Genomic DNA, 15,315 nt, shown 5'->3' on the forward strand with positions numbered 1-15,315 from the left:
ATTTTTTTCTTGAACCAAACAGAGCTTAATGGGATTAGTCCCACAACTCACGTTTTGCTCAACTATGCTATATGCTCTCCAATTAAGGTTTCACATTTGAGTTAATTACAAAACTGCCCCATCAACTGTCTTTAAGGTTTTTTGGTCCCAAGTTAGTCTTTAGATGTGTATTTAATAAGCAGAAGTAATGACTTTTGTCCAAAAATAGAAAAGAAAAAAGACGCGGGTATGTGACGTCCATTTCAACCAAATTCTAACTCAAAACTTGGTTTACACTAACGACGAGATCCTTCCCCAAAACTTCCTACAATTAAAGCCCGTTCGGTAAATATTTTACGGCCATTTTCGTCGTTCTCGGTCCCTCTCCTTGCGCTCTCTGTGCGCGCCTCATCGCCCCCCATCCTCCCTGCCCAATCACGTCTGCACTCTCGGCATCAATACTGTGCACCATTGCCCCAGTCCATCATCGTGGTAATCGTTCCCCTAACTTAGGGACTGGTTCGTTTACTGTCGTCCTTTCCCCTTATTGCTGTTTGGTGGGTTGTCTATTGTCTTGGTATGTCTACGTCTGTGGTAGATATTGAGCAATCCTTTGGTAGCCGCCTGGTACTCACGCCTCGTGAATAGGCCGGCTTGGTTATTGGTTCTTCTGACGTTGCAGACATTTTGTTGGTTTTATCTATTGTCTTGTAGCTCAAGTTCTTACAGATCAACCCGTCAATCATGATGACTTTATTAAAACCTTTATGCAACTTTGCAAAAGGTTCTGCTGATGTCTCTATTAAAGAAATTGGTTTCAACAGCTTCCAACAATTAATTGGACATTCTTCATTGTTTGCGGGCACAAATCAAACTCATAACTCACTTTAGCCGCGTTCTATTATGTGAATGTCAAATACTGTAACCTCAAAAGATGAGAAAGACATTGATGAATGGAGAAAATGCTTTAGAATGATTCTAATCAGGGGCATATCGAATATGATAAATTATATATATTCAAGATGAGATGAGGGGGAGTGGGGACTACCATGACAGAAACACTTGCTCATCAACGATTTAAACTATTTTTACCAATTTAGTTAAAAAAAAAATAGTGAGAGAGTATATCTCTCACGATGAACTAGCTTTTGGTTTAGTTATATTTGTATCTATCTAGTTGGATGAGGTTTTAAATTCGACTTACATGACATAAGTTGTGTGTATATAAGAAGTCTCTTGTCCTTTTAGTTTGTACCATGACTTATACCGAGAAAATATATATCCAGATTGAGCTCAATGCTTCCCTGCACTGCACCTCAACATTTCAGTTTTTCACACCATCGGTTAAACCTTTTTTAAAGTAACCAAAGGGCAAAAAAATAGTAACCAAAGGGCGAGGACGTGGAAAACAGCCAGTAGTTTGCTTCACCATAAAAAGGACCTTCCTTTTCCACACTTCCACAAACATTCCCTCTCTCTATAATTTTTTGTCTCTCTCTCTCTCTCCCAATCTCATTGGTGGCCTTGAAGTTTCACAGAACACTAAACCCCAGATTGACTCAGACTGGTAAGTAAATCATTAAATACAAAGCAAATAAAAACTTGAAAAAGCACCAAACAGATCCCCTTTTTACCTAATAATCTAGAAGGCCCTCCCCTAGCTTATCCTGAGAAATTGTTTCTTTTCTCCAATTGGTTGGTATATTTTTTATTTTCTGAGCCTTGTTGGTGTTGAAAAAGCTCTCTCTGGATCTAAGAATCTAGAGATGGAGATGGGTGATGGGTCTCTTTCTCTCTAAAATTTTGCATTTCATTTCATTGCATATTTAGGGTTTGCCTTCGCCCCCCCAGATTCTTGGCTAAATTTGGCAAAATGCCGCCATTTCTCGCACCGGACCTGTCCCTCTCCAATTAGCCCTCGTTTCCTTTTGCTTCTAATTTCTTTGCCTTTTCTGGTTAGTTTCTTGCTGATTATATTCTCTGACTGAAGATAACTAAACCTAAAGAAGAAAGCAAAATATTCCATTCCAAACAAAGTTAGAGTTTTCTTTCTATAATATATCATTCTCCTTTTTTCACAAGCTTGCAGAAGCAGCAGAAGAAGCAGAAGCAGAAGAAGAAGATCGATCGATGGCGAGGGAGAAGATTCAGATCAAGAAGATCGACAACGCAACGGCGAGGCAGGTGACCTTTTCCAAGCGGAGGAGAGGGCTTTTCAAGAAGGCTCAGGAGCTCTCCGTTCTCTGTGATGCAGATATTGCTCTTATCATCTTTTCTTCCACTGGAAAGCTCTTTGAATACGCCAGCTCCAGGTCTCTCTATCTCTCACAAACTCAAGCCCTCTATTTTTATTTTATTTTATTTTATTTTATATATATATATTATCATCCGTAAAGCATATATATACATGTATATGTATATGTATGTATGTATGTATATAAATGTATATAAAATAGGGTGAAGGGTCTGCAACTTGGATGTGGATGTTGTTTTCTGGGATGAATATAATCATATAATATACATAAAAACAAACAAGGGATAAGACACTGTTCTTATTGGGGTCTAATCACTTGCTATTCTTATTGGATACCGCCCATTTTTGACCATGGTTGGGTTTGTGACGCAAAAATGAACACCGAATACAAGTTTGACCAACCATGACTAAACAATTTACTACTTACAAAGAAATTAAAACAGCCAAAATTAAGAAATTGCACCTTAAGGAGTTGATAAATTACAGCCATCTATTTTTCTTTTTCAAGTTTCCCTTTATTCGGTTTTGTAACACAATGCTTCAAAGTTGTTAATTCACGTGTTATAACATAAATGAACGACAAGTAAATATTTTAAGATAAATTTGTCATATCATGCAACAGCGTCACGATGAGAACAAAAATTGCTCATATACTATATATGTAAGATTCTTGAGGGGAAAAGCATTTTAAGTTTAAAAGTGTAACAAGTTGCAGCAGCATCTTCGAGATGCTAAACCAAAAAATTGCACTAAAATGTGAATAACATCTTTTTATGTCTTTTCCATTTTTACTGCTATTTGCTTTGAAGCTTTCTAGTTAACCAGCTAGTGATGTGTATTATTTTTCTCTTCCGAAGCATGAAGGAAATTCTAGAACGTCACAACTTGCACGCAAAGAATCTCTCGAAAATAGAACAACCATCTCTTGAGTTACAGGTTCGTCCTTTACATAACATATGTAGACATAAATAAATGCATATAATGTGATGTGTTGTCTCTCCTTCCCAATTCATTAAAACTTTGATCTCATCTTCTTGAAGTGTTTTGTATGGTAATCTTAAGCCTTGTGTTTTTCTTTGTTCTCTAGGAAGTAACGGTTGAGCTAACCCTTCCACAATTATTAATCTCAATGATTCAACATATCGGTCCAATTCGAGATTTTTTCCTTTTGTTTTGAAGTCTTGGAAAGTATTTGTATGCGAGCCCTAGCTAGAATGAAATCAAATTTTTCATTGAGTCGTGCATTGGATGTGTGAGTGAGTGGATTCTAGATGCACACTGCATGCTTGGTTAAGGAAAATGCTAGGGACACGACTTATTATGTTCTCTCAAGTTTCCGCTCTATGTAAGAGAGTCGGAAAAAGAGCTTATTTTAAACGAGTAATTCTTTGGGGTTTTTTTATGAATTTATTTCGGATTATATATTGTTTTTCCTATTTTTCATTTTTATATTTTGATTTATAAGAATTGTTAACTCTGATGTAGCTAGTGGAGAACAGCAACTACTCTGCGTTGAGCAAGGAAATTACAGCACAAAGTCAACAACTTAGGTATTTATAAGTCTCTGTTTCAAATAATAACTACTTGTTTATACTCCATAATTTAGAAATAAAATCTTTGACATATAGGCAGATAAGGGGAGAAGAAATCCAAGGATTAAATTTGGAAGAATTGCACCAACTGGAGAAGTCTCTTGAAGCTGGATTGGGCCGCGTAATAGAGAAAAAGGTCTGTATTTAGTCTCTTGAATCTAGATTGGGGTCTCTGTATATGTGTGTCTAATGGAAATCTTTGTGTATGTCTTTTTCAGGGTGAAAAGATTATGAAAGAGATCAGCGATCTCGAAAGCAATGTTAGACTCTTTCAACTATAAAATCACCTGCCTATAAAATCATACCTAAAGTTATCATCCTTTGATATATGACATTGCTTTCAGACATACATAATATCTGGGTTAATTAAAAGGCCGTAAATATTATGTGTTCGAATTGGGATGCGTATTGGAATTATTCTTATTCCCGACTTCTCTTACTTTTACTAACACTCGAGTATTGAAATTATTTTTTTTCCTAAAGTAATGTGAACTTCACATCACAATCCGTGATCTAGTACATGAAAAATCAGAAATTAGATTGATTAGGGGAGTAGTTGATCCAATTTCAATTCAGTTTCTATCATTTTCACGACTTCCCATGTTTCAAGTAACTAAACATATGTCAAAAGTTTAGGGTACTGCGTTACCAATACGAACTAATGTATCTGTATAATGATTTGAGGATCTGATTATGTGGATGTTATCGTCTTTGTTGTGCCCCGTCTGTTTCCTAGGGCGACCATGGGAGTAGGCTTCCCTGAGCCTGAAAATGATTTCAATTGTAATCTTCAAACATTCCATTTATGCAAATGAAAGATGGTTCATGCTTATTTTGAAAGAAAAAAAAAAAGGCATGAGGTGAGGACAATAAATATTGCCCTCCATATAATTATTTTCCTCCTCTATTTTCTTGACATGATTTGTATATGAACGTGCAGGCGATGCGATTGGTTGAAGAGAATGAACGGCTGAGACAGCAAGTATAAGATCTCTCCATTAATTCTTCATCTATGTTTATGTTTCGAGTCTTTCTCTGGTAATGGTTCTTGGTATGGTTGTTGAAGGTGCTGGAGAAACATAATAGCCAGAAGCCGGTTCGGGCCGATTCAGAAAACATGGTTATGGAGGAGGGTCAGTCATCAGAGTCTGTCACCACCAACCTCTGCAACTCTAACAGCGCTCCTCAAGACTATGAGAGCTCAGATACATCTCTCAAATTGGGGTGCGTTTAATTAGTCTAATTTATACTCTTGATATGATGCATTAATTTCTACTGATATGCCCTAATCTTAAGAAAATTCATCCTCTCCCAATCAACTCTCATGCGCTAGCTCCCGACTTAGAGAGGGAAATTGTATACACCCGTTGCATAAGTACCCATGACATTACTAATCCAAATCTCATGACCATTTTCGTAAGCAATTTTTCTAGAGTAAAAATTGTTTAGACGAGTCGAATTAATATTTGCATGCCTATATTTACTTTGGCAAGAAAGCATTTTCCAATTTTAAACAGAAATGTAGCTACTGACACCTGCCATGAAGTACGTTAGCAACGAACATTATACGGCAGGTAGAATCCACTTATTACATGAGTTGTAATCCACAGTTATAAATGGAGTGACTGCTGCATAACGTGGTCAGCTAATTAATAAAAAAACTACGGCAATTTTTCTAGAAAAATTGCTTCACTCTCTATTTTTTTTCTCTCTCTATAATTCTTCTATTGTGTTTTCTTTGTTTTGCAGGTTACCTTACTCTGGTTAATATGATCTATAGTTTGGGGAAAGTTGAGTTACTAATTGATTGAGATATATGAATGTAACATTCAACCCCACTGTGTTAAAAAGAAGTACATGATTCATCCGAATCATGGACAGATCTATCATCTATGTGATGCTAAATATATATCATCGTTCAAGTAATTATTTTTCTCAAATGAGGCGCAGTATGAGATGAGGGGACCCCAGAATAAAATCATATGTTGCGACGACTCGTGTGTTGACTCCTATCATTCTTTTGAGTTGGATGTAGAGGCGGGCACGGTCTGGGTTGGCCTGTCTTTTAACCTTAATCGATGGACCACCGAATTGACAATGTCATCAAGTAGCTTTTGGGGCTCCTCCAATTAGTGAGGAAGGGTGATGTAATGAGTTACAATTATGATGAGTCTCAATGGTTTGATACGTTTTAATAAATAAAAAAGTTGTCATCCTTTTGTATTTATTTTGAAAATAAAAAATGTTATTGAGACTAGCCTCTTGGAGCGTGTGCCATTGCACTATTTGTTTTTTAAGTAGTTTCTTTTTTAATATAGATATATAAAAATATAAAAAAACTGAAAAACCAGTAATACGGGTGGAGTGAGGAGTAACTTCTTCTTCCATAATTTATTTTTTTGTTTTTAGCAAATTAAATTCTTACTATTTGACATAATTGTATTAAATTGTGGCATTCCAACATTTTTTTTTTTGGGTGAACTTGGGGGGGAAGACCCCAAGCAACAAAACTACAACAAATCAACACAAACAAGACGGGGATGAGACACCCCAATCAAGTCATCAAAAACTAAAGAACCTATTCAACTTGGAGCAAAGTCAAAATGACACACGCCAAGACCCATGTTATAGCTCCAGTTAGCTAATCCGTCTGCAAAACAGTTCTTTTCTTTGTAGATATGCCTAACAGCACAGCTATCAAACAGGTTCATGAGCTTACCACAACTAGCCACAATACCAGCAAGCGGATGAAGCGTATCTAAAACAGGCTGCAGAATGAGATGGACAGCAATAGCAGAATCAATTTCAACAATTATCCTTTAAGCAAGAATATTTTAAAATTTTTTGAATGTTTTACTTTTACAATTTTCCGTACTCATTAGAACAATAATTAATAGAATAGATATATTGATTGAATATGTTCTCCTTTATAAAAAAATAATCTATACTATCTAAGAGAATGCTCTTCGTGATGATTAAAATGAATTACATTGAACCTTTCCAAGTGCTCTCCACTTCTCTCCCTCTCAAACCCTAGCCATTGCTCATATCCAAGGGGACGGGGTTCCTTCGTTCTCCTTCCCAATCTTGCTCCTCTTCTTCCTTGCTCTTTTACTCTTGCATTCCTTTTGGTTTTTTTGGTTGATTGTATCAGATTGGGTAAAACATAATATTTCATTCATATATTGATATATAACAAATAGGAAGGTTATATATATAGAGCCTAGGAAACTATTCTAAGAAAGTAATTATGTTCCTATAATCTTGCATAATCAAATAGTTGACTTAGACTAATTAGGAATGTACAGCTCATTGACACTCCCCCTCAAGTTGGAGCATATATGTCGTCAATGCCCAACTTGCAAAGTGAGCTGTGAAATACCCTGCCTGTGACTGCTTTGGTGAGGACATCTGCAAGTTGATCTTCGGATTTAACAAATGATACCTTAATGATCTTTGCCTCGAGCTTCTCCTTGATGAAATGTCTGTCAACTTCAACATGCTTGGTTCTATCATGTTGCACTGGATTATGTGCAATGTCTATTGCAGCTTTGTTGTCACAATTCAGTTGCATGGCATGTTTGGGTTTGAACCCCAATTCCTCCAACAAATTCCTTATCCAGAGTAGCTCACATACTCCGTGCGCCATACCTCGATATTCTGCTTCAGCACTTGATCTTGACACTACTTTCTGTTTTTTACTTCGCCAAGATACTAGATTGCCTCCTACAAAGGTAAAGTATCCAGATGTAGATCGCCTGTCAGTAATAGAGCCCGCCCAGTCTGCATCAGTGTGACCCTCAACATCTAGATGACCATGTCGTCCGAACATCAATCCTCTTCCAGGAGATGACTTCAAGTATCTCAAAATTCGGTTTACCGCATCCATGTGGGCTTCACTTGGTGCATGCATGAACTGACTCACCACACTTACAGCATATGCTATATCAGGTCTAGTGTGTCCTAGATAGATTAACTTACCCACAAGGCGTTGATATCTTTCTTTGTTGGTGGGTACTTGATCAGGATATTCACCAAGCTGATGATTCAACTCCATTGGCGTATCTGCTGGTTTGCTGGCTAACATTCCAGTGTCAGTCAAAATGTCAAGGATATATTTCCGTTGTGATAGAAATATTCCTTGTTCTGAACGAGCCACTTCGATGCCTAGGAAATACTTCAGAGCACCAAGATCTTTCATTTCAAACTCACTTGCCAAGTGGTGCTGCAATGTTGCCTTTTCTACTGGGTCATTCCCGGTAACTACCATGTCATCAACATATACAATAAGGGCAGTGACTTTACCTTTCTTATGTTTCAAGAAAAGAGTATGATCTGAGTTACTTTGCTTGTATCCAAAATCCTTCATTGATTTGCTGAACTTTCCAAACCATGCTCTGGGTGACTGCTTCAAGCCATAAAGAGACTTTCTCAGTTTACACACCATGTTGCTAGTATTGGGCCCCATCTTGCACCCTGGAGGGGAATCCATATAGACTTCTTCTTCTAGGTCGCCGTGCAGGAAGGCATTTTTGACATCAAACTGGTGTAATGGCCAGTTTAGGTTTGCTGCCAGAGAAAGAAGTACCCGAATTGTGTTTATCTTGGCTACAGGGGCAAATGTCTCCCCATAGTCAATCCCATAAGTCTGAGTATAACCTTTCGCCACCAATCTTGCTTTGTATCGTTCAATGGTGCCATCTGCCTTGAACTTTACTGTATATATCCATCTACAACCTCACTGTTCTCTTCCCTTTGGGAAGGATAGTCATCTTCCAAGTGGAATTCTTCTGAAGGGCCTCCATTTCATCATTCATCGCTTGAGTCCACTTGGGATCTTTTAGAGCTTCCTGCACATTACTCGGAATAGATACAGTGGATAATTGACATACAAATGATGCACATGATGGAGACAACCTATGTAGGGACACATGATTAGCAATAGGGTATTTAACTTTTGTTTTTGGGTCCGGGTCATACTGTTGTCTAGGAATCCCTTTAGTGATACGAATAGGTAACTGATAACCTGTGTTTCCTGTGTGACTCGACTCATGTAAAATGCTTAAGTTGGAGTTTAAATGCTCAGTTACCAGCGGGGAATCTTCAGGACCTGATTGGATGATTGGTGATGGTACTGTAGTAGGAGGGAAATTATCTGAACCATCATCTGGAGTTTCCAGTAACTCTTGATCTTGTTGCACTACTTGTAGCTGGTTGCTCGGACACTGACTGCTCTAAAACAGTTTGTTGAATTTGGATGCTCTGAGTATCTTCTGCAAAGATAGAGCTCTCCCCCTGCAGAGGATGCTCAGAAACGCCCCCTGAGTAATAGAACTCACTCTCGTGGAAAGTCACATCTGCGGTAACATGCATGGTCTGAGTGGGAGGATGGAAACACTTATAGCCCTTCTGAGTGGCAGCATAACCTACAAAGACACAACGCAGTGCACACGGATCAAGCTTGCCACGCTGATGTGGATACACCTGAACATAAGCAACACAACCAAAGAGACGTGGTTCGAGATTTGGTGTGGATGGCATGGGGAGGAGAGTGGTCAATGTCTGAAATGGAGTTTGATACTGAAGAGGGCTGGATGGTGTTCTATTAATGAGGTAAGCAGCAGAACAAAGAGCCTCCCCCCAAAAATGATGAGGCATACGGGCCTCAAATAAAGAGGCACGAACAACCTCCAAGAGATGACGATTCTTACGCTCTGCGACGCCATTCTGTTGTGGTGTATAGGCACATGTGGTTTGATGAACAATTCCATGTTGACTTAAAAAAGTATGTAGGTCATGGTTGACGTACTCTCCTCCATTGTCAGATCGAAGCGTAGTGATTTTCTTGTCAAACTGAGTAGCAACATATTGATAAAATAACTTGAATTTGGCGGTGACTTCACTTTTCTGCTTTAAGGGAAAAACCCAGGTCATCCGGGTGCAATCATCAATAAACGTCATAAACCACTTAAAACTGCTAATAGTGGGAACTCGTGATGGTCCCCAAACATCAGAATGGACAATCATGAAAGGCAAAGAACTTTTATTCAATCTTAATGGGTAAGAAATACGATGGCTTTTGTGTCACATCCCGGGATCATCTCCGCCGTAGCACGATATTGTCCGCTTTGGGCCCCCCTCTCTGCCCTCACAGTTTTGTTTCTGGAAACTCACGAGCAACTTCCCAATGGGTCTCCCATCCTGGGATTGCTCTAGCCCCTAACTCGCTTAACTTTGGAGTTCTTACGACTCCGAAGCCAGTGAGCTCCCAAAAGGCATTGTGTTAGATGGATGCGGGTGTGCACATATAAGGCACATCACCCTCTCTCCGTTGGTTGATGTGGGATCTTACAATCCACCCCCCTTAAGGGCCCGACGTCCACGTCGTCACACTCGCACCACACGGCAGAGTGGCTCTAATACCAAATTGTCACCTTCCGGGATCGGCTCCGCCGTAGCACAATATTGTCTGCTTTGGGCCCCCCTCTCTGCCCGCATGGTTTTGTTTCTGGGAGCTCACAAGCAACTTCCCAGTGGGTCACCCATCCTGGGATTGCTCTGGCCCCCAACTCGCTTAACTTCGGAGTTCCTACGAGTCCGAAGCCAGTGAGCTCCCAAAAGGCCTCGTGCTAGATGGATGAGGGTGTGCACATATAAGGCACATCACCCCCTCTCCGTTGGTTGATGTGGGATCTTACAATCCACCCCCTTCAAGGGCCCGACGTCCTCGTCAACACACTCGCACCACACTGCAGAGTGGCTCTGATACCAAATTGTCACATCCCGGGATTGGCTCCGCCGCAGCACGATATTGTCCGCTTTGGGCCCCCCTCTCTGCCCTCACGGTTTTGTTTCTAGGAGCTCACGAGCAACTTTCCAGTGGGTCACCCATCCTGGGATTGCTCTAGCCCCCAACTCGCTTAACTTCAGAGTTCCTATGAGTCCGAAGCCAGTGAGCTCCCAAAAGGCCTCGTGCTAGATAGATGCGGGTGTGCACATATAAGGCACATCACCCCCTCTCCGTTGGTTGATGTGAGATCTTACATTTTGGCCAAAATGCAAGTTTCACAATGAAAGTCTGATTCAGCAAACTGAGAAACAAATCTGGAAATAAAAGTTTCAGATAACCAAAAGAAGCATGCCCTAATCGTCTATGCCATAGCCAAATTTTCTTCATCCTGATAGACTCATCTCCTTTCACATGATGTGTCTGACTCAATCTTGTACTGCTGTCTTCTGTCAAGTCCAGATAATACAACTTTCCTCTCCTAGTACCACATCCAATCACGGTCCTGGTGAGAAGATCCTGAAATAGACAATACAATGGCCAAAAACACACGGTACAATTAAGGGAATCAATGATTTGAGGAACAGATAACAAGTCATAGTCGAGTGAAGGGACAACTAAGACATGATCAAGACTTAATGAAGATGTAAGAGATAAAGACCCTTCTCCCATAACTTGGGAGGTGGTTCCATTGGCACTGGTAATGTGTGTTTGGCTTGATGGTTTGGTAGAGTGCAACCCAGTAAAACTAGATGTCATGTGATCAGTAGCGCCAGTGTCAATAATCCATGATCTATTACAAGTAAGTGAAGATGTGCAAGAGGTACCTGAGGTGGCCAAGGCCTTGGAGCCAGATGTACCTGATGGAGGTTCTGATGCAGTCTCCTCGGATGACTGAGCGGATGCAAATGAGGCTCTGGTAGAATCCTTTTTTCGCCCTTTGTGGACCCATCCTTCTGGATAACCAATGATCTCATAACAGCCCTTAATTGTGTGGTTATCTAAACCACATTTGGTACACTTCATTGGAAGCCGGTTACGAGTAAGGTCGACACTATAGTTGTTCGGCCGAGATTGTCTGGACCTCGCAGTAGCCAAGGCCGTGGCTTCGGAGGTTACACCAACTTCAGACATGGTTCCCTGTCGGTTACTTTCTCTTTTAATATGTGCATATGCGGCCTCCAGTTCGGGTTTTGGCTCCATCCGCAAAATCTCTCCTCGGATTTGATCGAAATTATTGTCCAAACCTGCAAGAAATATATAAACTCGGAGACGATCAACCTCTTTGCGTCTAGTCTCAATGTCTTTCGGATGCTCCATGGTGCTTGGACTTAATTGATCAAGCTCCAGAAAAATCTTAGTGAGCTCACTGTAATATTTGGCAACTGATGCGCCAGCTTGCTTCATTATGAATGACCGTCTGTGAAGGTCATAAATCTTGGCTTCATCAGCACCATCTGAATAGGTTTGCTTGATTGCAGCCCAGACTTGCTTTGTTGTGTCATAACGAATAAATCGTTTAATCTGATTAGGTTGCATGGCGTCGAACAACCAACTCTTGACTTGGCAATCCGATGCACGCCATTTATTAAATGTGGGATCTGTGTCTGCAGGTTGGGCAATATCACTGGTCAAGTGGCCATGTTTTTCTCGCCCAGCTATCTTTATCTCTATGATTTGATGCCATAGAGAATAATTATTCTCATCCAGTTTGATTCCTGCGGAGAAGTTGGAGGTGTCACTCTACACAGTGACGATTTGTGTGGTAGTTTTGGAGCCTCCTGACACCAAGGATTGATTGGTGTTTGTTGACCCATCATCGTTGGCCATGATATTGGCTTACAAGTTATGAGAGAAAAAAGAGGCAAAAAAAAAAAAAATATGTAAACGTTACTCTGGGTAACTAAAGAGAAACGGTGATTTGAGTTGGTTTGTGAGATTTGAATATTTGTTGAATGACGTGACAACTAGTTTGACAAACTGGTGCTGGGTTGTGAGATGAAATACAGGTTGGTTTGCAATAAGAAATAGAGGTTTTGGGAAAAAGAAGGCAAGGGAACGGTTGAGTGATTTTCTGGTGCTGGGTTTGTTGACGGCTGCTGTTGCCGAAGCGATTGCTAGGGTTAGGTCAAGAGACAATCATAATCGACAGCTTTGATACCATATCAGATTGGGTAAAACATAATATTTCATTCATATATTGATATATAACAAATAGGAAGGTTATATATACAGAGTCTAGGAAACTATTCTAGGAAAGTAATTATGTTCCTATAATCTTGCATAATCAAATAGTTGACTTAGACTAATTAAGAATGTACAGCTCATTGACTGATTGTGTCGAATTGGTCAGGGGCTCTTTTACCTTGGAAAATCATACAGTTACCTCATGGGGAGTTAGCTGCACCCACAAATGATATAAATACTACCGTTGCTTTAGCTTTACTCACTTCAGTAGCATATTTCTATGCGGGCCTTACAATAAAAGGATTAGGTTATTTCGGTAAACACATTCAACCAACTCCAATCCTTTTACCCATTAACATTTTAGAAGATTTCACAAAACCCCTATCGCTTAGTTTCCGACTTTTCTAAAATATTTTAGCTGATGAATTAGTTGTTGTTGTTCTTGTTTCTTCAGTACCTTAAGTAATTCGTATACTTGTTATGTTCCTTGGATTTTTGACCCTTTGAGGGTGTGTTTTTGTGTTGTTGTTGTAGGTTTTTGCGTGGTTGCAGTTTTCCCCTCAATCTGTGCCCGACAGTGGTGTTCTTCGTTGTGGTGGCGATGACGACTCTACTTTTTGTCATCTCAATTGGTTTTGCAGTTTTTTGGGTTGTAATAATAACATCAACTCTTTGTGAGTTGGGTGTTCAGTTTGTAGTTGAGCCTCTACTTGTATTTTTACTTGTGAGAGTTTAAAAGTTGTAGTTGTATTGGTAGTTTTGGGCTTTGCGGTCCATGTTTGATTTGTTCAAGCTTGCGGCTTGCATGCAGAAATTTGTTTGGCTTTATGCAACTATGGAGATATACCTTATGGTGTATTTCTCTGCATCTGGAATAACCCTGTATGGTTACTTTACTTCCACATTTATATAAACCTTTTTTAGTTAGTTTATGTTCTTGTGGTTTATGGTCTTGGTACTTAAGTTATGAATACAATTATCGCTTACTCTAAAAGAGAATACTCTTCGCCAAAGTGGAAATTATGCACTTATTTAAATTATAGAAAAATATATGAAACTCCAAATGTTCTAAGGTTTATTAGGAGAAACCCAAGAATTTTTAAGTTTTTAAGTAAGGAAAATGTTAGGGAGACAAACTTTAGATACCAACTTGTGTATCATCTCTCTAATAGAGCGTGAGACCCATTGTAGCATGACCCTTTAAGTAAACCCGACTAGCAATCCACATCAGCAAACTTGATGAGTCAACGCATATTTATTATTTCAATTAGTCAATTTGTGTGTGTGCCTATTTTACCCTCCTACAGTTTTTATTTTATTTTTTATCAACCCATTGTTGTTGTAGAATTTAATTTAATTTATGGGAATAAAAATTAAGGTGAATAATTACCAGATTTGAGATTTTAATTAATAATTTCCATATATACATGGTTACATCCCCTTATTTCAACCTATCTCCCGTTGGCATCTTCTCTTTTATTTTATTTTTTTCTCCCTTTCCTATTTATTTTTATTTTTATTTTATTATCTTCCTTTTCTCTTCTTTACTTTTTCTCTCATTATTCTTGTTGCTTTTATAGATGGCTGTTTATGCAAATGACCAACTAGTATAGTGGTTTGGAGTACACCCTCAGACAAGATTTTGGGTTCGAGTCCTAGTATCCGTGTAGTGTGTATGAGTTTAGCATACTATCGCCCCTCTCAATAGAAAAGATTCTCAAAAAAAAAAAGAAAAAAGATGGATGTTTATGGTGGTAGATTTGTGTAGGTCATTTGTCATCCTTGGAAGAAGTGGACTCTTGAACGACAAGGCTCAAAGATTAAAATAAAATAATTGATAAAAAGTAGAAAGCTAAGCAAGTTAAAGCAGATGGTGTGGCAAGTGATATGGATAGCCATATCATATGCCACATCAATTGATATTAAAATGTTGATATAATAGTGTTGGTGCCTATAGCGCAAATTGTAAGTTTTCAACATACGTAGGTATACTAACTTATGTCTTCTTTACATTTTCTTTTTTGCTTCTTGATTCTTTTTATAGATAATTATTGTTCATCGTGGTAGAGATTTGTTTAGGTCATTTGTGTACCTAAGTAGAAGGGGTTTATGTTAACTACGTACCAAATGGGTGTTGAGATAGTCTACCTAACAAAGAGCAATACGATTTACGAGTTCATATATAGGTAAACTAATTTATGTCTTCCCGCTAATAGTATTGTTGTTTACCTGTGCATGAGGTTGAGTAAAACTATATGTTTGTAATTGAATTTTTATGTGTTATACTTGTGTGTACATAATTGCTAACAAATCGTTTAATTGGAGGCAGATTGTTCACAATTCAAAATCAAAATTTGGGAGTAACAAATGCATCAGATGAAGCACTTTAAATTTCTTTCATTTCTTTATCTTTAAGGGCAAAATAGTTTTAAAAAACAAGTTATAAATGAAAACTGGGTTTTTTTTTTCAACAACTGTATACGAGGGTTTTTTTTCCAACATTTTGGTCATTGATT

The 15,315-nt window shown here is 38.8% G+C and overlaps 2 protein-coding genes across 4 annotated transcripts; one reads left to right on the forward strand and one right to left on the reverse strand.

The window, feature by feature from the left end:
* The first annotated feature begins 1,459 nt into the window (after nt 1-1,459).
* On the forward strand, nt 1,460-6,020 carry LOC117631286 (MADS-box protein SVP). Of its 3 annotated transcripts, XM_034364349.1 has the most exons (10): nt 1,646-1,674; nt 1,810-1,934; nt 2,062-2,291; nt 3,091-3,169; nt 3,719-3,783; nt 3,862-3,961; nt 4,044-4,085; nt 4,766-4,807; nt 4,892-5,049; nt 5,575-6,020. In XM_034364349.1, exons 3-10 carry the CDS (start codon nt 2,110-2,112, stop codon nt 5,591-5,593), a joined length of 687 nt encoding a protein of 228 aa, XP_034220240.1. In that variant the 5' UTR covers nt 1,646-1,674; nt 1,810-1,934; nt 2,062-2,109; the 3' UTR covers nt 5,594-6,020. The 3 variants fall into 3 exon arrangements, with proteins under 3 accessions (XP_034220241.1, XP_034220240.1, XP_034220239.1); XM_034364350.1 differs by lacking the exons at nt 1,646-1,674; nt 1,810-1,934 and adding an exon at nt 1,460-1,546 and having other exon boundaries at nt 2,069-2,291; XM_034364348.1 differs by having other exon boundaries at nt 1,652-1,934; nt 2,069-2,291.
* Nucleotides 6,021-10,972: 4,952 nt separating this feature from the next.
* Nucleotides 10,973-11,937, reverse strand: LOC117632766. The gene is made up of 2 exons (XM_034366332.1): nt 11,440-11,937; nt 10,973-11,131 (listed from the first exon to the last, which is right to left on the reverse strand). Exons 1-2 carry the CDS (start codon nt 11,930-11,932, stop codon nt 11,094-11,096), a joined length of 531 nt encoding a protein of 176 aa, XP_034222223.1. The 5' UTR covers nt 11,933-11,937; the 3' UTR covers nt 10,973-11,093.
* Nucleotides 11,938-15,315: the final 3,378 nt, after the last annotated feature.

Source organism: Prunus dulcis, chromosome 6 (assembly GCF_902201215.1).
Source record: "Prunus dulcis chromosome 6, ALMONDv2, whole genome shotgun sequence".
Taxonomy (NCBI): Eukaryota; Viridiplantae; Streptophyta; class Magnoliopsida; order Rosales; family Rosaceae; genus Prunus; species Prunus dulcis.

Coding starts and splice junctions, on each gene's coding strand:
- LOC117631286 (XM_034364350.1), top strand. CDS start 2,110: ATGGCGAGGGAGAAGATTCAGATCAAGAAGATCGACAACGCAACGGCG. Junction 4,086..4,765: donor TCAGCGATCTCGAAAGCAAT/GTTAGACTCTTT, acceptor ATGAACGTGCAG/GCGATGCGATTGGTTGAAGA. Junction 4,808..4,891: donor ATGAACGGCTGAGACAGCAA/GTATAAGATCTC, acceptor TGGTTGTTGAAG/GTGCTGGAGAAACATAATAG.
- LOC117632766 (XM_034366332.1), bottom strand. CDS start 11,932: ATGGAGCATCCGAAAGACATTGAGACTAGACGCAAAGAGGTTGATCGT. Junction 11,132..11,439: donor CAAGGCCTTGGCCACCTCAG/GTACCTCTTGCA, acceptor TGTCTATTTCAG/GATCTTCTCACCAGGACCGT.